This window comes from Electrophorus electricus, chromosome 13, assembly GCF_013358815.1.
Source record: "Electrophorus electricus isolate fEleEle1 chromosome 13, fEleEle1.pri, whole genome shotgun sequence".
NCBI classification, from domain to species: Eukaryota; Metazoa; Chordata; class Actinopteri; order Gymnotiformes; family Gymnotidae; genus Electrophorus; species Electrophorus electricus.
The window spans coordinates 8,887,604-8,914,420 of NC_049547.1; the positions used below are offsets into that span (position 1 = coordinate 8,887,604).

At 39.1% G+C, this 26,817-nt stretch overlaps 2 protein-coding genes across 2 annotated transcripts; one reads left to right on the forward strand and one right to left on the reverse strand.

Annotated features, from left to right (window-relative positions):
- Positions 1-292: 292 nt before the first annotated feature.
- Positions 293-20,811, reverse strand: plcb2 (phospholipase C, beta 2). Its single transcript, XM_035532899.1, has 33 exons — positions 20,728-20,811; positions 20,267-20,344; positions 19,865-19,933; positions 18,247-18,387; positions 17,078-17,157; positions 16,827-16,880; positions 16,631-16,706; positions 16,314-16,414; positions 14,937-15,097; positions 14,586-14,732; positions 13,924-14,081; positions 13,555-13,637; positions 13,328-13,412; positions 12,630-12,825; positions 12,450-12,505; positions 12,022-12,118; positions 11,727-11,811; positions 11,236-11,360; positions 10,772-10,923; positions 9,700-9,864; positions 9,489-9,588; positions 9,083-9,187; positions 8,916-8,971; positions 8,531-8,597; positions 8,217-8,387; positions 7,810-8,115; positions 7,142-7,325; positions 6,489-6,630; positions 4,536-4,600; positions 3,880-3,936; positions 3,304-3,355; positions 1,906-1,998; positions 293-1,014 (listed from the first exon to the last, which is right to left on the reverse strand). Exons 1-33 carry the CDS (start codon positions 20,809-20,811, stop codon positions 844-846), a joined length of 3,762 nt encoding a protein of 1,253 aa, XP_035388792.1. The 3' UTR covers positions 293-843.
- A 2,928-nt stretch (positions 20,812-23,739) lies between these two features.
- On the forward strand, positions 23,740-25,585 carry LOC113571361. Its single transcript, XM_027000244.2, has one exon. It carries the CDS (start codon positions 24,158-24,160, stop codon positions 24,875-24,877), a length of 720 nt encoding a protein of 239 aa, XP_026856045.2. The 5' UTR covers positions 23,740-24,157; the 3' UTR covers positions 24,878-25,585.
- Positions 25,586-26,817: the final 1,232 nt, after the last annotated feature.

The window sequence follows — 26,817 nt, forward strand, 5'->3', positions numbered from 1 at the left end:
TCTGATGTTTACAACTTTAATCTCTTATGGGTTCATAATGAAACCTCACTTCTGCTATGAAAACCACACTTCTATGATATTACACTTAATGTACCCAGTACTGTCAAGGAACAGATACATTTCAGTATTTTATCAATGATTTTCTTTTACACATATCAGAATTAAATTCAACAAAAATAAATGAAACACATATTTTATTCTTTGTAAACCTAATATTTCTTACATTTTTACATAAACCCAAAAGATTACTAAATAAACACATTATAATTCATACCTAAGTGTTCTTGTTTAGTTTAATAATATTAATTAGGGTGATACAAATTTCATTTCCAGACTGATAGCATACAAATGTATAGTGGTCCTAAACAACCCTAGACGCTAGAACTATGCCCCTGTGACAGTGGCTCTGGAGGAGCTAATCTGAGACCATAGATATCTGTAACAGTCATACTATAAACAAAGACCATAAAACTATGTCCCTGTGACAGAAGCTATAAGGAGGCCATAGAACTATTCTGTAACAAACACTTCATATATGTTAAAAATAAAATTCACATTCCTGTAACATAACAGCACTACAGGTATTGAGCTTGTAACCAGGACTCCACCCCTCCACCTCTCATACATATTGGAGACACTGCATACAAAACTACCCACAGCTACCACCACAAACGTCTGGGGAAAACCATTTCACATCCAAAGAGACAATTCATTTAAAGACTATATTAACATTTTGCATGGTGAACAAAAAGGAAGATAAAAATAAGTTACTGAAAGATCAGTGTACTCTACCATGAGATCCTGGACCACTGGGCCTGTAGCAGCCAAATAACTACCCGGACTTCAGCCAAGGAAGACATGGCCATAGTGTCCTCCATGCTCTGGCCTGGATTCCCCGATCTTGTCCACCTGCTCAGGGAAGTGAGGGCTCACACAGCTGTTGACTGCCTCCCGGAGGTCACATGGCAGAGCCCACATCTTCTTAACATGATCTGACACAGCTTCCTGATTCAGCTGAAGGTGCACAGTGGTGAAAAGGTGGGAGGTTAAAGCTTATTCACTGGTTTTGCTTTATGTCAGATGCACGATTAGAATGCCTAATATTTAATATTAAATAATATATATAATTAGATACAGTCACCAGCCACCTTATTCAAAACAGATGCTTTGACTACACTCATTGACTGATGTATTAGATACACCTAATTAATTTTTAGAAGTACAATGACTTGCTGTACAATTATTGACTGTTGTTAGCCACACTCTACCCATTCATCACTGGTCAGATTCTGACTGCAGGTCCACTAGTGATGCAGTATTGTTTGGGGCATGGACACTGATGTGGTAGTGGCATGGCTAAAGGTGTTAAGTTGGTTGTATTGGGCATAGAAGTGTTCCTGGAGTTTGTACGTGTCGGTTTCATTACAGGTTTAAAAGTGGTTGGCCACTTAAAAATATACAGTCAAGAGTGACCCTGTGGTGCTGAAATTTGGTTGTCCCACACAACATTTTAATATCAGAAAGAAATGCACATATATTTACCTTGAATTAAGTTCTTGAGTAGCCACTGTAATGTTTGGGTGAACTGTGTATGAATGCTATCATCGATTACGAATACTTCAAGGACAGAAAGAGCAGTAATCTGATCCAATGTGCATTAAATGTGAGATTTACTTTTTTGACTTTAATCTTTCCATATGGGATCACGTCAGCATAGGCAATGAGGTCAACACCCTAACTATGGCAGGCAGAAAATTCAACAACTGCTTCTAATTCAACAACAGGACAAGCTTTTAGAGTAGTCAAGATAGGCCAAATAATGAATATCCCTTACAAATGCACACTCCATGTGATTCAACTCACAATTAAAGGGAACGGAGATGAGACTGTGTAGATGCAGGTTACCTGGCTGGTCACTAGCCTGATGTCAGCCAGAGTGGCAGTCTGCTTCTTCCTTAGGCTCTTTTCCTGTGCTGAATCTCTACCACTGCCTATAGACTGAGTGGTAAAGAACCAGTTAGATTAACCTTTCCACATGATTCATACTGGATACATATTTCTCACACTTAGGCTTATATAATTGAATGTATTTACATTTATGCAACTGAGTGTGAATTATATGACATGTAAATGAGTGTGTGCACGCATCTATTTATTTGCTGATGAATGCAAATATATTTGAGTAAAGCAGTAGCAATAACTGCCCACTTTAATACAAGGATCAATTTTTGAAGGACAAAAAGAACAAATTAAACATCCCATAGTGACAAAACACACACTGGCATCCGCAGAAAAAGCACAAACATCACACACTAACAGTATGTGAGGGATGCAGTGATTTCTTTTTAGTTCAGGAAGTTCTGGAGATGCACAGAATGCACCTTTTGAGGAAAATTTCTATCCTTGGCTGATGCAGGCATGCACACACGCAAACCCATGACCACACATGGGCATTTCTGCAAAAACTCCAACATCTGACATATCAGAACCCAGATACATCACTGGAACAAGAGGATTTGTGTGCATATACAGGAATGAGATGAATAGCGATATGAAGGGGGGGACATGTCCACTATTCATGCACTACTCGCGAGCAACGTCTTAGCACAACGTCTTAGTAGAAGCCAAGAAACTGTAAAAGCTTACTGCAAGAACTGAACAAATCTGCACTGTTAAAGATATTGACCCTCTGTGGATGTTTGAATTTTAAAAAATCTGAAATGAGACAAATTCCCATGGCATGTGACAATGAGACACTTTGAAATCCGCCCCCGTACGTTCTGTTGTCTTACATGTGCTCTTTTCAGAAAACTCCACCAAGTCTAATTTCAGGCTATAAGCTAGATGAATTCCTTCAAACTTTCTTCTTTGACAATGCAGGCACCATATTGTTCTGACACTCCAGATTTGCTAGTGATGGCTTGATGACACAAAAACACTGAATGAATTTTGATGAGCCAATATGTGAAGGAGAATTAGTCAGGTCCCACATGCTCACTGTCCCCACCAGCTGTAAACAGCATGACTAAGAGAGAACCACTCTTCAGTCAGGGTGTCCTCATGTATGTGTGTGTGGGGGTGCATGTATGCATACATGTGTAACAAATCCAAGGCTTTTTTGTCTACAAGCTCTCTACAGTAGCCATGGTTACTGGTCCGACCACTTGTTAGCTCTACAGCTTACTCTCCCACTCATCCATGCTCTCATCTTCTCTTATGCTCTTTCTTCCCATCTGTCAGACATCCCCAACACCCCCCCATCCCACCACCCGTAACTTCCTTTGCTTGGACAGCATGGTTTACCTGGCCATCATTGTCCTTGTCGAGTTGGTCCATGCTCATGCTACTCTTCAGCCTGGAATACACAGGGCAGCAGGCTTAGGTCAGTGCGCAACAGTGTTACAATAAAACAAAGCAATGTGTGACTCACTTTGAGGTGGCTCACACACAAAGGACTTTGAAGGCACACTGTCATGTTTCAGTATGCTTTTGCAGCCTACGGTGGGACTAGGGAGTCATGCATTGCACACTGGACTTCATAACAGCCTTAAAGAAGGCCTTGACCCATGCAAATAAGCGAAATATGTGAATCAAGTGCGTATATTAATTATTCAGAGAAAGACGTGAAGAGTGCAAACAAGAGCCCCACATGTAAGCCCTGCTGTCTGCTGTAAAAAGACAAAAATATGCTTTGATCCCCCTTTATGAGGAGCAGAAAAGCAAGTATATTCCTGCCACTTTCATTACTGTTCAGTAATGGGTGATACTGTTTGGCCTGGACATCTTTGCATCCAAAACGAAAACAAAATACTTGTTATAACGATTTTTTTTTTTGTGTGTGTGTGTGTGTGTGTGTGTGTGTGTGTGTGTGTGTGTTACCTGCTCTTCTTGGAACCTGACTGCTTTGATTCTTTCTTTTTACCCTCTTTATTTTCACTGAAAATAGGAAAGCATGACTGTTACAGAACTCTATCAGTCAGAAACTGACTGAACACACTTTCTCGCTCTCTCTGTCTCTCACATATACATACACTTGAATTTGACTGGAAGCACTAGCTAGCATTTACAAATATATCCAGTCCAACTCAAGAGAAAGCAAAGCAGCATGAGCAGCTAAATGAAGGCACACAATCAACAGTACAGGCAAGTACAGGCAAAATACATCAGTATTATGTGGCTACAACAAAAACCACAGATTCATAATCACAATATTTTCAGCATAAAAGAAAATAGTGTGAGCGCACATGCACACCCACCCACCCACACAAATACACACACACCTTGCACTGCAATCCATTAGGAGAATGGGAAAGCTAAATAGCCTGCAACACAAAGTGACTCATCACTCATTTCTGTATTTTTGTCTCTCAGAAAAGGTCAAGGGCACACACACATGTACACCCACACAGCTACACACACAGACACGTGCATGCACACGCACATGCACACACACACACACACACACACACACACACACACACACACACACACACACACACACACACACACACACACACACATACATGCACACAAACCTGTTCAGTGCCTTCAGTTCACTAGAGTGTCTTTCTGTAGCCATCTCTAGCAGCTTTGCCAAACGCTTTAACACAGGACACAGAAAAACAGAACACAGGAAGTTGCACTTACACACCAAGGACACACCAGCTGCCCTGTCTGGGCACAGTCACTCTGCCATATATTAAAGGAGAAAGAGAACGGAGAACGTAACTTCTGCCATTCTATCACAAACACCCATGATTATGTTTTTGCCACTGACTTGCTGTGATAGCAATCAATATCCCACTGCTGACTCAAAGTATCTCACTGCTGACTTGTAATTGCAAACTAGTAGATTAATAATGTCTAAACTAGCTCTTGCAGTTCATAATTACTCTGTGTACTTGATATTTTTTTTCACAATGTTGAATTATGTATATGTAATACACAATAATTAATCACATACTATTAATAAACAAAAATGAATACATTTACCCCAACACAAATCTGTCTGTTCATGCCTTAAGCATATAATAAGCAAGCATATCTAAGCATTTTATTGTGTTGTGGAAATTGAGAAGAAAAGAAGACCCACTGTGGAGAGGAATGTGTTAGCACTACTGTTTGGTTTGGCCCATGTGGAAGTGACTGTGGGCAATGTGCAAGTGCATGTGTATTAAAATCCAGAAAAGAGGCCCGACTAAACCTCATTGATGATGATTTCATAAATTGGGGGGTGGGGGTGGTGGACGGTGTCAGAGCTTGGGCTCTGATGGTGAGAAACATGTCTCAGATGACCTGAGGATGAAGCATAATACCAATGGGCGTAGTTAACATGTGATGATACTGCATTGAGATTGGCTAACTGGAATGTTAATTATATGTAGGGCCAGGGAAAAATGGATCCTAGCTCATGTGCAGGTGAAGATATTCTCCCACTTCAGTATCATGGACAAACTATTTCAGGTTTAATTACTGGTTACTGAACCGAGTTAGCCGGCACTGAAGTGAAAAAAAAAAGATGTACCAAGTGCTTCTGCACTCCCTGAGGATTCTGCTCAGTTGCTATGTGTGACAGGAGCTTCTTTCCAGCTCTATTACATAATGTAAAAAATATGAAATTTTTCTTTCAACATGAGGGATAGGAATTTATGTTAAAACCACTGCCTCACTTGGCTAGCTCTCACATCTATAGCAGTGATTTCAAAAAATATCTTTGGCAATGAACTGGAATCTGTAATTAGTCACAGGTCTTGGTTTGGAGTGTAGTGTTTGGGGGAAGGGGAGGGGCAGAGTCTGGTGTGAGCCCTAATCCTTATGAGCATAAATCCAACCTAGGCTGAGAAAGCCATCTCCATGTAGCACACCAGGAGTACGAGCCATGGCCAAGTTGAAGGATGATGTGATTATAACACTGGTAATGCCCAAGGCATAGGTATTAAACTCTAGTTTTGGAGGCTCCTATTAATGCACAGTTTAATGGTTTCTATGCACAATCACACTTGATTGAGCTTGGGACTTGGTAATTAGCTGGTAGGTTGAACTCGGTTCATGCACAACACTCTGCTTGGTTTCACTAATGAGATCTCCAAAGACATTTTGCTAATTAGTGCATTCAGGTGTTGTACTACAGGTGTTGTACTTGAGCTGCCTCAAGGCCAAGAGTCACTAAATCTGGTCCTGTGATACTGAAAAGCCTGACACAACTCATCAACTAGTTATTAAGTCCTTCATGAGCTTGATCTAATGTGTTAAAACAAGAAAAACTGCAGTACTGTGGCTATCCAGGGTTCAGAGAGCCACATAGTTGACCTCAATGGACTGGGCACCCATTAACTATTTAGTTTTTCATTATTCAGAAATTATTCATATAAATTTGCATTTTTTAATTTACAGACTCTTTACATTTCTGGAAAGCCACCAGAATACAGATAATATATCCCAAATAATCATAGTTTTAGTGAGGCAGAGAAAGAAAGCAGGTTTGGTACCTCAGTGGCAAATTGCTCTTTCTTCTTTTTTAGCTGATCATATTGTTCCACCCATAGGGCCCGAAGCTCTGTCTGCAGCCTCTGTTTGAGCTCAGTGATTTGCTCTGCTTTGGGCACTGCATCCACACCTTCAGTATCTGCCCTGCACAGCAAACAATGCATATTTAGTAACTAATAAAGGCTGACCTATGAGCATCAATTTTTATGATATACTGCAAAATGTATATAAATGCTTGTGTGTTTTATTTATCCACACCTAGACAAACATTTCTATTTTATTTACTTTCCTGTAGATCTTAAATCCTACATATAAGTTTGATTGGTTGAAGAGAGGGCACTGGTTATTCAAATGTGTCCCATTTATGCATTGGGAACTTGAAACTTTTCTTTGGAATGATGCTATATTTTAGGATTAGGACTTACTCTTTGCATAATAATTTAAACATTTTATTTATCTAAGATTTATAACAAAGACTTGAAATTTTGGCCATATCCATTGAGGTACCCCAAATAGAACACAAGTGTATGCAAAAGAGTTTACAAATTCAGAGCTCTAAAGAACCTTTTGTGGTCCATAGAGTACATATTCAGAGAACATATAGGACCTAAAAGATATAGGACCAAAAAACAACAGTAGTTGGCTTCATGTTTACTCTTTCTTCTTGAGTGAGGACTTCTTCTTGAGAGATTTGAAGAGGTCACTATATTTCTGAGTAAGTTCCTCGCTCTTCCTCTGGAACTTCTTTTCCAGGTCTTTCATCTCTTTCTCCTGCCTCTTGGTAACCTTCACGAAGCTCTTGTGCTGCAGCAGTTCCTCACAGGTAACAGAGCATGGAGCTGTGTGTTTATATATATATATATATATATATATGTGAGTGTGTGTGTGTGTGTGTGTGTATATATATATATATATATATATATATATATATATATATATATATATATATATATATATATATATATATATAATTTTTTTATATATATATTTTTTGTTTTTGTGTGTGTGTATATGTGAATGTGTGCATGACAGAGAGATTTAGTGTGAGAGAGAGACAAAGAAAAAAGGTTGGTAAATAAGAGAGTAAGAGAGGCTTTTTAAAGTAATTTAGAGCAAATACCTTTTGAAACCATGCATTTGTCATACTATGTTTGACAGTCAGTGTACATGTAAAAAAAAGGCTATTGTGCACCAGTAAACAACACTGTAACAATACAGCTCATTCTGCATTAGTTTACATCTCTGATAGCTTGTGATAGCCTGTGATATAAATGATCCTGCTAATGATCCTGCAATCCCTTGTGCAGAATTAGGAGGCCATACCCTCTGAATCCAAGACCATGGAAGTATCTGAACTTTGGGCTGAAACAGGGACTTCCTCAGTGGCTACAGCTGATTCTGCATCAGTTACAGAACCTGACTCTATCATGGAGTCCTGCTCCACACTGGCAGCTGGTTCAATGTCTGATGCTGGTTCTGGCTCCACTTCTTCATCAGGCATATTGCAGGAATCCGGGGGACGTTGTGTTGATGTTTTTGTCTCAGGTATTCTACACAGTGCAGAATTTACTTCCAGAGGCTCCTCTGAGGTTCTAGGGTCCACAGAATTAGGTTGGACCTCAGGAGAATCTGGTTCATAATCAGATCATACTAGTTGGTCACCTGTGTTAGGATCATAATATCCAACATCCACCTATGGCAAATACATTTTGTTCATGAGTACCCCTTACCTCCAGAAGAAGGTGGTGCAGGAGGGTCTGCTTCTTGATTACACAGTGCTGGTTTTTCATCTAAGCCAAGCTTTGCTAGGGCGGTGGGCTCTGAGACCAGTGACTCTGTGTCAGAGATGCCCGTGTCAGCGGCAGACGTTCCGTTTTGAGCTGTAGGATTAATATCGCCCTCTGCTGGACAATTATTTACATCACGCGCATCACAAAAATTGCTACAGAAAAAAAAGACTATTAAATTTTTTTATTTTTATTTTTTCCAAGCAGGGCATTATAGATCATACTCCAAAGAGAAAATATTTGGGTATTTGACTTACTTGTTACAGGAAGAGACCCAGGAGCAGATGCAAGAGGCAACTCATATGGGCTTACATAAGTGGCACTCTGGAAGCATACGAGATTCAGAGCACTCGGATAAATATATTGCAACATCTTAATTATTTTTAGATCATTCCCATTACTGATGACTTGATGGCTCAAGTTTTTTTTTTTTTTAGATTATTTACTTAATAGATAACATTTATTAATAGGTACTTTACAGCTACCATTTTTCAAACTTTAGCAAACAACTAAGTACTCTTGAGAAAGTGTATGTATATCCTTTAAAGTCATGTGGATAAATTACAATCCACTGGGTATGTTGTCAAGGCTAGGTGGATGGGCCCAGTTTTCTGTGCAACTGTACTGTATTTAAAAACTTGCCTCCTGTTTTGCTGGCTTTGAAGACTTTACAGGATTAAAGAGAGCATCTGTGAAATCTGGGAATCAAAGCATGTACATAGAATTACAACCCTGAATGATAAGGCTTGTAAGAACCCAAAAGAATGTTGCAGAGGGAAACCTTAGTTTCAGTAGAGAAATGGCAATACCAGCAAAAGCAGCAGGGATGTAGTCCTTCACCTCAATGTAGACAAACAAAGATGGTAGAGTCAGAGGCATGTTACTCTCTGAACGCAGGCAAATATGGTGGAATCCTGGAGAACTCTCTCACACACACACACACACACACACACACACACACACACACACACACACACACACACACACACACACACACACACACACACACACACACAGGTACACAAGCACACACCAATTGTTTTTAGCACATAGATTTATACATATTGTGTATATGTTATAAACACCCTTACAGCAATATTTACATTCTAAATAATATTCAAGTATACATAACAGCAGACACCAAACACACACACACACACAAACATATTTGGGCACATATTTACCACTGTGACATACACAGCCCTTTTAAATTACCTGATTGGATTGCATCAACAGGTATGATTCTGTGACCAAGAAATTTTCCTCCTTCCTCATAGGCTACTATCCGGAGAGATGCCATTTCTGGCAACAGAATCTGTTGACAAACTGCAAGAACTTAAACATATGCTCAGAAAAAACAAACCATGTCAAAGTTTTCTGCACTGATAACATCTCACCACTTGGGTATCCTAGATGTGTCACACACCTTCTCAAACACAAATGACTCCTCATTCCACACAGGGTTGATGGGGTTAGCAGTGGGCGACAGTTTGGTGCGGTACTTGCGTTTGGAATCCCCAGGCAAACCTATGAGTTCCACCTCCGCTGCTGTTTTCACATTTTTATCAGAGAGGAACTGGCCTGAGTAGACCTTTATGCATATGGAATGAGGGAAGTGTTGAAAATGTACATAAAAAACATGGACACACCCTAAATGCACATGAAAACATCTTACAATTATACAGTACAGAGCAAAGGTCTTAGGCCACCATTAGATTTGTTGTTTATGATAACGGTAATGACCATATATTATTATTTCTCAGTCTCTTTATTAAGATACAAACTGACAATACAGGAAATAAGCACACACACACACACACACACACACACACACACACACACACACACACACACACACACACACACACAGGCACACACACAAAAAAAATCTGAACAAAATGGCATCTACATGTAAAAGTCAGTATTTAGTGTGACCTCCCTTGGTAGTAAGTACATCCTGAACTATTTTGGGGAGACTGAACTGAAGTATTATCCCCTTCACATTCCATTCCATTTAGGTTTAATAGAGCCAAGTTCCTGCTATTGCTCAGTATTAGGGGAGTTCACACTAAATACTTGCCACTGTAGCCTATTACAGCTGGGGGGGATTTTTTTGTTGCACGCAAATTTCCTGTATTTTCTGGTCATATTCTACTATAGAGACTGAGAAATAATTATTTATGGTCATTATACCATTGCTAAAACAACAAATCTAATCATGGCCTAAGACCTTTGAACATTACTGTACATGTATGAAAAATACATGAAGCCATTTTTCACTGAAGGGTCTGACAGAGAGTCAAATCATCTAAATTAGAAATTTGTACTTGGCAATGCTTTCAGTTAAGTCCCAGAAGTAGAAAGACACACACACATGCGCACGTGCACACATACACACACACATACACACACACAAACACTAACAAGATCTACATAATGCTCATCGCAGCCTCTATTGTGTGTTGGGTACACTGGGTGCTCTGTTAAGTATGACTTACCTTTATCATGAGAGTGTTGGCCACAATGGTGTCAAACCTATCTGTGAAGGGGTCAAACGTCTTGTCGTTTCTCCGCAGCAGGTCATGTTTGAGAAGGTACCCTGTTCTCCCATTAAACTCGAACAGCGCCATGTTCAGTTGCATGGGGAAATCTACAAGTCAAACACATCCAGTTAATTAATGGAAATTACTGGGCCTATGATAGTTGGTGTCCTCAACAAAAGACATCTTTTGAATTGTAATGGCAGTACAATTTAACGTCCATTATTATTATTATTATTATTATTATTATTATTATTATTATTATTAATATGATAGCAGGCAATCGTTATATACCATATATACGAATGCTTTCCAAAATCTAGACTGGATTAGACTTACATACGTCATGTGTAATCATGATTGTCTGAGTAAAACTACCGCATGAGTTAAATATCAAGCCAATAAATAAGAAAGGCTGTTACCCATGGTTTGGTAGTTTAGCGCCACCATCTGGCATCCTACGTTCCAAAAGGGCTGAGGGTTGTAGTTGGAGGAGTCCATGCGCGTTCCCTTTGGATAAATACGGCTCATCTGCCTCTTGTTATATCTGGAATACGCAGTAAAGGAAGTTCCTGACACACTTATGTAAAAACTACAAAAACATAAACATATACATCAAACTTCTGTCAGTGACTAATCTGAAAGAGGAGGCTGTAACTGAAGTGTGAGATCAACACAGCTGATTTCATGTCCCATCTGATTTTTGTTTCATCATTTATCACAAGGAAGCTGTTTGACTGGTTAGTGATTAAATCAAAACAATGAGAACACTGACGTTATAGCTAATGAGTGCTATTTAAACTTCCTGTATTCTGAATGCTATTTTAGAGTTGATTTTTACATTTGCGTTATCCTTATCCTTTATCCTTATATTTTTCTTCCAGTGTTGGTGATTCAAGAGCTGAAAGGATACTCTACAAACTCCACAGCAGTTTTGCTCATCAGACTCTCTGCTTTGGTTTCCACAAAAGAGGAGATCACATAACTCTTGTTCTTTTCTATACTTGGAAATATACAGAAAACCATGAATGAAATCCCAAAGGAAGCCTAATCACTGCAGTAGTTCCACATATTGAAATAATTTAAGGTGAGGCTATTTATGGTTTGAAATAAGGAACTTAAGGTCTAAACAAAAGGTCAGCAACCCTGGAGCTGCATTAGACTAGAACATTTATGCATCAAATTAAAACAAGTCAGACAGGGCTCACTCTTAGCATTATCAAAAGAGATGAATTTGTTTGGCTGTATATAGTTGACCAGCGCAGACATCTCTTCATAGGCTGTTACTTCCTGTCCAGCAGTTCCCTAACAATGAGGAAACAAATTAAAATGGAATATAATCTAATTGCTTCAATTTTGATTCATGAATGAACAACAAATTAAAATGACAACAGGCTTTGGATAGCCAGAGCATCATGTACAACCCAAAAACTGTAAGTTAATGTGTGGCATGGGTGGCCAACTGCCAGATGTACACCTGGCTCTAATAGATACCACTAAAATCCTAGTAACTGGATCAAGTGTGTTAGATTAGGGTTGCAACTAAACTTTGCAAGGTTGCAGTTCTCCAGGAGTGGAACTGGGCGCATCTGGTGTATGGAATTACCAGTAGAGAAAAGGTATTATATATGTGTACCTCATCGGAGTTCTTCATCTTCTCCTCATCCTGCTCCTCCTGCTCCTCTGGCTCCTCTGACTCCATGGCCAGCTCTCCTTTCCAAAGACACAGAACACAATGACACTGTTGACTGTGCATGCAGTTATCTTTGCCGTTCAGGTGAAATGATGTCCCGTGCTTAGGGTGCTGCATTCTCACCCTGACCCTCCTGGTTAGCAGGGGCGGTTTGGCTGGGATCAGCTGGGTTGCCAGAACCCTGCTGCTGATCCTGACCAGGTGCTTTCTTTACATTAGCCTGGTCTGCTTTGGGCTCTGGTGTGCTGTTTTTTTTGTTCTTGATCAGGATCTTTCCCATCAGCGTAGCAGGACTTGGAATCTGCTGGCCTGGCTTCAGCTACGAGCAATGCCCAATACAAACCAAAACAACTCTCTCACACAACAAAATCCAATATAACTGCAAATTTAAATATCATCATAAATTATTTACTAGGTATGTACAGTAGTATATCCAGTAGCCAAATTGATATTCAAAGTGACTCTCCAGTCTTATGTAGTTATATTAAAAGTCTGTTGAATATAATAAATGAGATCATGTGTTCACTTTAATAATATAATGTTTTTATGATTATATAAGCTATTCATAAATGAATAATTACTATTAAACTAATATTGAATGTAATTATATACTGCCGTGTTATTTAAATAATGCAAATGTTTAAGGCACTGCTAAAGAAACAATTCATTTGGAACCACTGTCCTTAGTTCAATTGACTGACTTTTTTAGTATTTAATTTCAGTGTTAACTCATTGTTAACTCAGTGTTTACATTCAGTGGTAACTCAGTGTTTACTCTGCATGGATCCTAAGCACTAGACTCTTCACACATAATCACTTACTGGATACTTCTCCAGGGGTTCAGTGAGTAGAGCATCTCCAAATATTGTCTTACAGTAATTAGCCATTTTCTCCTGCTGCTTTACTCTAAGAATAAAAAAAAACCCCAGTGAACAGAGATACAGAGATGATTTATACCATGTGTGCCCCCCCCCCCTCAAAAAAAAAGAAATCTACAGTGCAGTGCAAAGAGATGAAGACAGTGTGGTGTATAGCAAAAGTGTCTTACGAATCCACATGGTTCTCAAAGGAGAGAATGACTGGATACTTTGATGTTTTGAATGCACTCTCTGCAATAGCTTCAATCACATCCTAAAACATATGAAGTATTTGAGACAACTATACACTCACCAACTGTTTTATGAGACACACTTTCTAGAAGTACCTTAAAGCACCTTTACTGTAACCAATTAATCTGTTTTTCTTTTCTTCAATTGACTCAGTTGACTGAACTGGTTTGCTTGTTGTACATATAATGTAAAGGAACATTCAACATACTGACACTAACATATTTTGCCTGTGCTAACATCATCACAAACTCCTTGTAAGGATGTTATCTCACAATTACAGCTGCTGCCCTGATTAGAGGAAATTTGACCTTGAAAAGGATCTCGGTTGTCATGGTGAAGCCGTGGGTGATGACTGGCTCCTCCTCCGGTGGTTTGCCCTTCCAACAGTCCAGCTCCAGACAGCGGCAGCCAGCAAGTAGACACTGGCGGTACATCTCTGGAGAGGAGACACCAGAGAACTGGCCAGCTGTGCACGCACACACACACACACACACACACACACACACACACACACACACACACACACACACACACACGGATGAAGAATTGTTGAAAGGACCACTTAGTCATTTGAAGGCTCTGTAATATTCACAGAATAGAATTAGCACAATTTGCACAGAGTCTACAAATGACATATCAAAATGCTGAAGTGTACAAAAGAGACTGAATACAGAATGAATGAATTAAAGATGAATAAATTAATTAAGAAAAACTAAAGAGTAATGGTAATCTATTTAATTGGGCTCTATCACCTAAAACAGATTTTGCTGGTGGACAATGTTCAAAGAACAATGGAGTTTTATAGTTGATACAATGTCAGACATTATCAGGGATGTTGCAGCCCTCACTGACATACATGAACATCATCATCACAGGCTTCATTGGCTGACTTCTCAAAGCACATCCTAATTTTTAATTTCTACACGTGTTTGGTTTACAAGAAAAATATAAAATATTTGAATCATATTACCAGTGAGATAGGTGTTGTGAGAGGATTTGATGTAATAGTTGGGAATAGGCTGGTTCATATCATGACACTGGGCCAGTTTGTCTAACATCACAGGCGATGTCTCACACCCCATTAAGTAGAGGAGAAATCCCTCAGGGGATATCTGGCCTGGAACAGAGCAGCATAAATCTCTTTATTTAGAGTTTTTTTATATAAGAAATATACACTATTCATAGACATAAACAAACAATTTTCTCAAACTGTGATTCAAATACAGTGTATGAAAATGATGATGTGAGGTGATACACTCCAAATGTCATCTTTCAGTATAGTTACTAGTGTTGAGATAGCTCACAGGAGCTAATGACTCACCTCGGTTGGCGTTAGGGGAGCACGCCTCATACTTGTCGATGAGGGCCTTCACCTGGTCGGGCCGTAGCGGTGGATAAAGCTCTTCATTGAGCCGTGAGTCACGCTGCTTCTCATAAAGGAACTTGGAAAAGTTCTCCTTTGTCATGTAGGGCTTGGAAGAGCTAAATTATAATGCAATCAAGCAAAATGATTACAGGGTATCTGCAGCCAATACTAATTGTCTGTGCCAAGAATATATTCAGTTTTCTCTGTGAAACACAAACAAGCTGGGATGTTCCTAGTCAAACGTGTTGTGTTTTTTGTGTGAAATTGTGGTAATGCCACCTTAAAATTATGCCCAAAACAGTATCATAAATGTCAAGGAACACTCGCCTCTCGTGAGTCACGTGGTTTGGCCCGCCACATACAGAGGGAGGGTCTTTTGTTTGTGGCCACGCCTGCACACACCTGAACCTCGTCTTGTCTATATGTATATAAACCCTTGTCAAAGTGTGCAGTGTATTGGTCATTGTTGAGGTAACATGCTTATGTAAGTTAGTCTTCGTCGATGTGTAGGACAGTCCTAGAGTGGCAGGTGAGAGGACTGTTGGAGGGTAGTACGTCTGATACCAGGGCGGACGTGCACCCCTGCGTGTCCATTGAGACCTCGGACACATTAAGGCACCTGCACGGAAGGTGGGCCCCTCATCACAGCGCAGTATATGTATTTATGTGTGGGCGCTATTGTTTGTTTGTGGTTGCGCCTTTTATGTTTACAGGCGCAGCATTGTTGAGAGTGTACCGGACTACCCTGAGAGAAGCAGTGAGGCTGCCTTTCTCCCTCTCGCTGCGAAGTCTCCCTTGCTGGCGGCACCCGGCCCGCCTGGTACTGGGTGGGCACTGGGCATTGCAGTGCTGTATGTTTGTGTTTATGTGTACACTTTCGTGTCCTCTGGAAGGACGTGGTTTGGCCCGCCACGTGCAGTGGGAGGATCTTTTGTTTGTGGCCACGCCTACACACACCTGCACCTCATCTTGTCTATATGTATATAAACCCTTATCAAAGTGTGAAGTGTGTTGGTCATTGTTGAGGTAGTGTGCTTATGTAAGTTAGTCTTTGTCGATGTGTAGTTAGTCTGTGTTAAACGGTCACTTTGTGTAATACTGTTTATGTGTGTTTATGTTAACTGTTTTGTTATGTGTGAGTGCCCCGTTGAATATCATTAAATGTCTCACAAACTTGAGGGAGTCTGTGCGTCCTGCTCCACGCCCTTCGGCACTCAGGCGCACATTACAATAAATGTACATTTCCCAGGGAATGCTGCAGATAACATACAGATAAAGGTGTTTTTTCAGGCAATGAGTATTACATAACATGGAGTAAAATGACATACTCACTAGGAGGTGAAGATTTCATAGATATCTGGCCTTGGACACAGATTTGACAAGAAGGTTTTGAATGCAGCTTCAGTGAACGCGTCAGGCTTTATAGAATCAAACTAGAAAGATACAAACATTTGTAACATGTATGCCATCTCCCCACCTCTACACATTATAAACATGCAGATATAGCTTATGCACTTGGTACAAGGTGAGTATTAATGCAGTTAATATTACTCAATATTTCTTGTGCATTATTACAAATTGGTGATCACTGAATACACACACAAAAAAATGTAATTAAAATGACTCCCTTACACCCATGTAGTTCTCACCTTTCCCTTGGGAAGGTGTGCAGATGCCAGTGCGTTCTCCACCCTTTTCTTGTCAGCAGGAAACATCTTATGGATACTACAGTGCAATGGTTGGCTTTTTAGAGACACAGCAGTCTACACAACATAAAACCCAATACAACATATACTACAACATGACAAAACTATCATAAAAAACAATATATTTTCTGTTTCTTACTGTTTGACTGGTATCTTGCCATCTTTGTTGGTATGCAGTGAGAGACGAACATACCTGTACCAAACAGACAAGCAGATTAAATGAAAGACATTGTAATCTTACAATCTGATATTGTAACAGTCAGTAATAAAACTGCACAGAAGCACTCTCTCTCTTTTAAATACAAGTGCAAGAACTTGTTAACAGAGCAAATGCAACTGGATCATAATGCTTTTATAGCAAAACAAAACCACATCCACTTTATGTCTCACACTTTGTCCAGGAAATCTTGTCTGCAGATATTGGCCCTCTTAGAGTTGTAGGCAATTGCCAAGATTTCATCTGCCCAGTTCTACACCAGAGAGACAGAGGAAACATAGAGGCACAGCACTGATATTAGTTTCTGAGGCTGTCATCTACTGTGTCACTTGTTTATTGTATTTCCTTGTTCAAGACCTCCCTGACTGTGAAATAATGAGAGAACTGATGAGTTAATATGCTGATCCATTAACGTATCTGTTTAGAAGTCATCACACAAAGTTAAAGAGTAGTACTCTCAGTAGGCAGAGCAAATTTGACAATGGAAGACTTGCTCTTTAGCAATATTATATCACTACTCTTCAAGTGTCCACCAGAGGGCATGAGACAAACTTGCACTTCAGAGGAGTAATTTGATGCCATGCCAACCATCACTGCTGTCTCTCATTAGCCACAGTACTTGTAGCAGGTTGAACTACTCCTTCAAAGACATGTTGCAACATATGGACGTAATGGATCTGCATGCATGAACAGGATATTGTAGTTGTAAACTCATAAACTGCATTTGCCTAGCTTCAACCACCAGAGCTGCTTTGTATGGAGTGTCAGAACTCATAAATGTGTGGCACACATTTGTGGCTCAGGTACTAACTGGAGTGATTGGAGAGATTAAAATGAATTTAGGAAGTCTGCATGGCTTTGGTGCAAGCTAATAAACAGCAGAACACTTGAATAGTGTTCTGGCTTGAGAATTTGAAATAAGCTTTTACATGTCAGAAATATTGCCTCAAATAAGACTGAATTACAGCTGACAAGTTATCATACTGATCCATTATTGTATATGTTTAGAAATCATCACACAAGTCTCGAGATCAGTACTCTCAGTAGGCAGAGCAAAGTTTACAATGTCACTATAAGAAGCATGATACTATAACATGGATTTTTATTATTATTATTATTATTATTATTATTATTATTATTATTAAATGCCATCTAGACTACATTTTAGGAGATATTTTCACAGAAGACCATATATTTTAAAATCAGCACAGTTTGCAGAGTTTAGTTATACTAAACTAGCTCTCCCCAATCCATATGATTCTTTATTTGTGTTTAGCAATAAAATTAATCTGTTAAGAAAGTGTTCGGCCCATGAAAGGCAGAAATGATAGAAATGTCTTACCTGTACTATTTTCTCTTTGCTGGCAAAGAAGTTGTGGTACATAAGATTGACAGTGTCAGGACCGGACACTATTGTTAAGGTTCTGGCTAAATGATTGCTGTCAGGGAAGTCCATATTGAACACATTACGAACTTTTGGCTGCTGTTGACAGAAAACAACATTCCAGATATGTCCATTTAACATGAAGTGGAGGCTTTCCTCTTTTATGTATTCACATCCAAAGCTTGTTTTTTGATCACATAAACTGATCCCAGACAGGGATTAAAAGTTAAATCATTCTAGAGTGCAAAGGCTCAACATCTTTTCAACTCTAAGAATTGGTCAAGACATTAAGGATGAAAATAATTTTCATTGCTGCCATAGCAACAATTGGTAATGCAAACAGACATGTCATTAATGGAATAATATGTCATTAATGGAATGGAATACAGACCATCAGAATTAAGGATTTGTCATTTCCAGTGGCAAGGCATTCTAATACTAATGGACTCCATTAATGACATTTGTGTTTGCATTGCCAGTTGTTGCTTGGGCAGCTTTGAAATGAGGAAACTCAAAGAAAAAGGACTGATCTGCACTCTTGGAACTTTAGAACTCCATGAAATGAATGATATCATTTAAACATCTAAATTTGATATAGAAACTTGTTCCTCCTCCTACTAATTCAGAAGCACTTTGCTGGGGCACAAGATGAAGGACCTCTGTCTGAAACATCCTGTTACTCTGAAACCTTGTGTACTTCACTACAATTTTGAATCAATCTCTCTCTCTCTCTCTCTCTCTCTCTCTCTCTCTCACATATATATATATATATATATATATATATATATATATATATATATATATATATATATATATATATATATATATATATATATAACCAGTGAGTAGAAAACACACTTATTTCATAGTATTTTTTTAAATGTAATTCTCAATCAAACAAATACTGTTCCGAAATGACTAACTCACTGGCTCCGTGCATCAAAACTTTAAATGCCCTTGCCTCTACTTTCCATACACAGGCATTTGTGAGTACAATCCAAGCTGAACAAGCAAATCTGTCCTAATGCAAATTCTAAACAGCATCAGAGACCCCAGCTGTTTGCATGTGTGTGTGTGTGAGAGGTTTTGTCCTAGGAAAAATGCACAGGTCATACACTTTATCAGTGCACACAGCTCTTTTATCCCAATGTAGCTAAACCATATAATCAATAAAGAACATTCAATTAAGCTATCAGATAAAATTTTGTATTTATTTCATCTCCTCACTGCTGTCTCTTGCAGGCTCCCATAAATACTCATTACCATTTCTTAGCAGGTGATACTCCAAATGTCAAAGTTAATTACTTTTCTCATCTATGATATGGTCAATAGATCTCTCTCTTTCTCCCACTCTTTCTCTTCCTCTCGGTTACTCATGTGTGTGTGTTGGAGGATGCTGGCACATGTACATTTATATGTATGTGTATGAGTAATATCTCCACTACATTAGATGATGATATTGAAATTCTGAATGCCATTGTTTGCTCGACAAATTTTTCAATGAGAAGCTATTGGGTTCTGTAAGCAATGAGCATGTTAAAGAATATTTGTATAATTGAGAAAATATCCCAATTACTTTTGGGAGTTTTGCATATTTTCCTGTTCTTGTGTCCCGTATGGTTGCAATATCCAAGAATTCTATTTCCTACAATAAAGAGAAACACAAACAGACTAATAATTATTAGCAGTGATTTGATCACAGACATAATTAAACAAAATGCATATATGAATTGAAGTGTTTGATGATAAAAGACAAAGTAAAAGTTAAATTTTAACACAGCATGAAAATGCTGCTCCTTGTACAGGCAGAGAGGATGAGAGAGAGAGCAAGAGAGAGCAAGAGCGGGCAAGAGAGGGCAAGAGGGGGCGAGAGAGAGAGACAGAGAGAGAGAGAGAGAGAGAGAGAGAGAGAGATTTGCTGTGCTTAAGCACTATAAGCTGTAAATCTAATATGGATAAAACAGCTGTTACTGCTTACCTTACTCTGGTTGATCCAGTAGAGGTAGAATCCTTTAGGATCAATTTTCATTATAACTGGTGTAGTACGTGTAGAGTCCTTAAATGAGATTATATCATGATTTAATAAATAGTAATATAAAATGTAGTATAGTGAATTATGGTCCTACATAAATCTCTAAAACAACAGCATAAAGTCTATACTGTCTAATACTTCCAACTTTGTAGGGTGCAGTTTCCATTTACATATCAGAACCCTTCCAGCTTTGAAAATGGAAAATGGAAAACTGCAGGAAAAGTTCACAAGTACTGAAACTGACCTACATAGCTTCTAGACAGCATTGTAACAGAACACAGCACAAAGAGCACAACACTAGTACTATCCTATGATAAATGCACAAACTGTGCACAAAGGTATGCTGCCTGCTGCTGACCATGTTCCTCAGAGTGGCATATCATGAAAAGGAATGTTTGAATTCTTACCTCCTTCCATTTTATGAACCTCTCTCCTTTGATCAGATAGTCTTTGACCTCAGGCTCTTTCAGAGTGTACCTTTTCCTGATCATCCTGGTTTTGGCAGCTCACTGTGGGGCCTCAGAGATGACATACACAGTGACAGCAGTAGACCTTGAGATGACTCTACTAAAATCACCATGCATTCAATATGCATTGCAAATGAGGGAGGAGGACCTAGCTGTAATCGAGAACAGGAACATTTCTGGATGGTTTATAAGAGCTTTAATTTAATTAAATGGAAAATATTGGTTTTGCTTTCGTTTTATTGTATTTTAATTGTGTAACACTTATAGCTGAAACATACATAAATTAATGATGATGATGGTGATGATGATGATACCTGTATTGTGGGTTATGAACATAAATGAACTTCTCATGAGAATAAACTTTGGACAATTTACTTATATTTTAGTTTTCACACCTATGCTTTTAAAGGTGGAATGTATTAAATTGTCTGTTATACACACACATCTCATAATTATGGGAATATGATTAACAATTTGTAGATAAAAAACACCCTTGGACGACATTATACTACCAATAGGGATTCTCCATTGCAAACCTTCTTATTGTAGGACTAATCTTAATTTGTGAGATATTTTTCCAGAACATTGGCCTCTGTTCCTCCAAATATATCACATATCATAGACTGAAATAAGCTTATACTTGAACAATGCAATAGTACTGAAACTGACTAATATATTTTAACAGGTTTTAGTACAGACATTAGACTTCAAGTAATTTGGGTAATAGTCAAATGACAACTAGCCCAACAAAAGCTAATGTAAATTCTGAAGACAGGTGTTAGAAAACCTCAGGCTTCTCATGGAGAGCAAGAAAAATTACTCAACCACTCACACTTATGTTTTAAGCCATACAGCTTGAAGACTTATATTCCAAAAGATTAGAGATATTCATGTCTTTAGTGTACTTACAGATCAGATATATTACATGATTTGTCAATATATTTTCCATTGCTTTACAGTCTATGGTACATTAAATATCTATACAACTACTTATTACAAAGCAAAGATTGGCATCCTTTAAATAACAGAATGCAAAGGTTTGAATGCTGATGTAAAACCTGATATCTTTACTATATATTTACTAATATATTTACTATTAAATTGAGGAGTTTGGATTTTTAGCATAATCATAATATTATATTTGTATCTATTATTGCATCATGTTTATTGTTTTTAACTACATTATTTGTGTGAACCACAACATGATATGCCAACCAAAACTATACCAACCAGAGTCCCACAGGGCAAGGAGCAGGATGCACAAACATCTCTTGACACAGACAAACATTTATTTACACAAAAGACAAATGATAAACCATACATTCCCTACACATAACAATCAGTGCAGCACGAATACGATGAACAAGAAACAAGCATGTTAACATAAACATGAGTATAAAACAGAAACCTGAGCAAGAAATTGAATACTTACACTAACACCTACAATAATCGACAACCAACTAAACACACACACACACACACACACACACACACACACACACACACACACACACACACACACACACACACAGGGGTTTATATACATACATACATGATGTGAACAAAAAGGTTCAGGTATGAGATGACAAGGGGGGGGGGGCGTGGTCACAGATAAGGAGGCAGTCAAAGTTAACAGAGTCAAAAAGTATGAGTCCCATAGCACGTGGTGGGCTGTACCATGTGATGTGTGGGATAGGGGAGCGTACCGTTACAACTGTTAGTGGAAGAAGAGATCGCATAGTAACACATAAAGTTCCTTAGCATGTTATTGGCCATCTACTGGAAGTAGTCTGAATATTTTTCTTGTATAAGTCTAAAGCATGCCACTTACCATGACTTGTTCACTGTATCATTTAGGTTTGACAATTGCTTGTATCATTAAAGTTTGAAACTTGCATTTACGTTTGAAACACATGGGGAAGACATGGCAGGTTACACATTCTTGAGGCCAAATTGCTGGCTCTGCATCTGACTGAAGTGAAGCACTCTCAAATCTGATTAATCCCACTGAGAATATGTAGTGCACTCAGCCTGACTGGCTGTATTTCTGAAAGCAGACAAAAGCTGAATGTCAGCTAAAATATAGCTGTATCTTTTGAGTCAAAAAAGAGCTGTGAATGGTTAATAGAAGTTGGTTTGGACGTTAACTTTGATCTGAAATACAACTTAATAAAATAATGTGAGCAAACATATAGGCTGCCGAAGTAAAGGGATCATTGTAGCAGATATAATTATCTCTTTCTTTCTTCTTTGTGAGTAGTTTGCCCCTTTCCATATGGGGCATGAAGTCTTTCATCTAAATATTGCCCCAGTGTTGGGTGGGGGTGGTACTGAATCAATGTTAGGCATGCTATTAAATAAACATGAAAAGCAAATCAAGTGCATCGTACAGAGTGCGATAACAGCTGAAAAACACTGATATAAAATATCACTTACATATTTGAGGATGTAAAATATTTATCAAAAGTCACCACAGAATAGAGCTATCATCTGCCTCAGTTGTATGCTGCTCTCCAAGGTGCTGAACTGATTCGACACATGCACATACACACCTGTACTGCAGACACACAATACCCTTGACATTTGCTCACTATTGGTGACTGGCACAGTGTATTAATTCTGAACCGGTCTTCTGCGTGGGTTTCAATCATTTACGGCACCATACTAAACAACGACCTAAACAGTAGATGGCTTACGCAGCAAAAAAATAAATAAAATAAAAATAAATAAGAAAATTTGAATTCACTTGTATCTAGTTTATTGTGCCCGACTTCGTTCAGATATTCAGTTCTAATAACCGTTTGTGATCAGACCGTTCTGAACATCTCACATTCTCTTAAGCACCAGGAGGATCATCGCCCTTTTCCACGTTGTTCCCGTCATTACTTAATACCCATTCTGCAATAGCCGTCCCTTTAAGAGCCCTTGCCCGCCCCCTCTACTGTATTTTTAGCTGAGCAAGCCTCTTCAGCTTGTGAGTAAGAACAGCACTATATGATCTAGTCTAATCGTTCTGGTAAATGGCATTTCGGATCTCGTCAGATACATTTGCGAGCCCGATCGCTCCCTTGACATTTGCGCTTGTGGAAATCGCTGGTTGGATGCTGAAAAGCAACGGAAGTCTTGGGCGGGCGTCCATGATAAGCTGCAATACTATAATGGATTTCTAAGATACCGCGGACCTTTCAAGAAGCGAAATGGACGAAAGGAAATCAATTTAGCCGCAGAGCAGCCAAACAGGCCGAAGTGTTCGGTGCTCCTTTTCTGTCTTTACGTTTTTTTTTTAAATATTTTGTTCTCAGATTGTGGCTCACCAAAACCCATCAAGACGGACGGGGTGGTGGAGCATCGAGGAAAAAACCGGGGCAACATGCGGGAGAGGGACTTCATGCCCAATATGGAAAGGGGCAAACCAGCCACCTACACAGGGGACAAAAAAGCTAAGATGGCTGCGAAGACCAACAAAAAGTGGGTAAGGCTAGCCACCGTTTTTGCGTATGTTTTATCTGTATCCCTTGCGGCAATAATACTGGCTATTTACTATAGTCTAATATGGAAGCCCACGGTCGCTTCCCCTCCGGCTGGGAGACCCGGGGTGCCGGATGAGGTCACAGAAACCACCAACATCTCCACAAATATATCGACGAGCATTAACGGCACAAACACCAATTTCACACAAATAGACTTCAGTTTTAATGTGACGACGTCGAATTTCGCACAGAGCAAGCCCTCTCAACGGGACAGCAGGAACAAGAGAACGACTGAGCTTTCACCGGCGCTTCTGTCAGAAAACGGGCATCCGCAACCCGGGGATCTGTACGAAGCTGCTATCAGTTACACAACTACTGAAAACGAGAGACAAGATGCTGTTGGAATAGGGTCTTCCAGGGACAACCACAGACACTTGACGCATTACGGTGCCAGCGACAGCATGTATGATCAAAACGCAGACACCGTTACGCATCGTCGTGATGCAAAAAGTGAAAATCGCGAATCCGTGAAAGCACTGGCGGAAGCCTTGCGTTTGTCCACGCAGGCTCAGCCGACGGCCCCCGCAGCCCCTGCCACAGACCAGCATGGAGAGGACTAGAAAGGATGGAATGGGCTAACTGTTGGATACACAGCAGGACGGGTCGCGACTTCTGAGGACGCGGATGATGTAAGCGCATGTGGAATAACAAACCTACAGGATTGGTGCATGGACACCAAGTTTATGATACTGCTTAGCAAAGGCTTGGATAGTGTTCCACTCTTTAAATATTTCCATGTAACATAAACCGTCAAAATGTAATCTCTCATTTATTGTTTTGCCTTATTAGACACATGGCACCAATTTTATGTATGCTACACTTGAAGTCAAATCTAATCAGCTGTAATTGGCATCATATGAAGCATAAAATTCTGAAATCACGTTTATGTGCTTGCAAATTCTTAAAGAGTATAGCTAAATACATGTAAGACGTATTTATTTGAATTGCAAACAGAAAACATTACGTTTTTAGGACAGATTGTTTTTCTGCCAGGTTGTTAAAACGTAAAAGGAAAAGCATTTACGTTGCATTTTAACGGATCACATCCGTATAGCCTACTAATTAATCGGGATTCCTAATTCATAGGAACCCTTGTTGAGTTCTGCTCAGGTACGTGCAAATATTAATGTAAATGTATTGTGTATTTGGTAATGTACATAGGGCACACGCCCTGGCCTTGAACTTTCAGCATAGATACTTTTTACGAAAATAATGTATCCTAGGTACATATATCACCACAAAGGCTAATAAACGCCCTTGTAAAAATACACTGTTCCTCTATTTTGTGAGAAAACATTTTATTATTGAATATTACTAAGGCGTTTTTTTTTGTTTTGTTTTAACGAAGCATAACTGTTACAGCAATACAGCAATTGCTACTAAGACAATGTTACACAAAGGTAAAGAGTAAAATAAAGAAAGTCATTAAACAAGTATTTGGGGCTGGCCAAATAAGGACAGATTCTGGAAACCCTGGTTGATGGGGGTGGGGGGGGGGGGGGGGGGGGGGGGGGGGGGGGGGTAAAACACCAAATATGCACGTGGAAAACACATCGGGCATAAAGTTAGGGAGAAGAACGTGTGAAAACGTTTATAATTATATATAATCGGCACTACATCTAAAACTAACTTTGAACACATCATCCCTAATAATTTTACGAATATCCAAGTCATTTTAACTCAGGGCTCAAATTATGTTTCCAAAAAAGGCACAAATAAAAATAAAGATATAACATAAGCTATTTGCACTTAATTATTAAGGTAAATAATCAGACACGTCTGCTTGGAGTCTACACTATGCAGACTGTGGTAAACTGAATTATCAAGAAAAATTAGAGTTTTGAAAAAAAGTATTTTATTGCTGGACGCTGCTTGCCAATTCCTCTCAGATCCGCAGCCCTGTATTTCCTCTATGTGTGAGTCTGTGTGTACGGGCGTAGTGTTTATGGTCCTCTATCAGGATCCAGCGTTTAGAGCTCGTTCATCTTCTGAGTCATTTCAAGCTCCCTCTCTCCCGACCTACTGGCTCTCCACCGTTTTGGCAGCAAAGCAGCGCGTGAAGGAGGGCTATCGATTTATCGCTCTTAAGTTAAACACAAGAACAGAGAAGCGCGTTACTTCTGCTCTATTTTCAGCTACAGCTCTCTTCACCATACCACTGCTTTGGTGTGCTGATGGCAAATATCAAATTCAGTTTCGCAAATGTAAACATAAAGAGGGGGTTGAGAGTGGGGATAGCTTAAATTAAAAACAAGTAAGTCAAAACATCCGTTGTATACTTTACCTCTATGTAAAGTATACAGTAGCTATGGTGATAAAAAACAGTGTTCCATACAAGGTGTCCCAGTCTGCTTCTTTGATCCAACTGCCTTTTAACTGAGTAATCATCAGCATCAATAACAACCGTTTAGATGTACTTCAAGTAATTAAAATGTATTGATTCTCATGTCAATTGATCACTTTAGCTTTAATTAGTGAAGCAATTTTAATATGAAAGTCA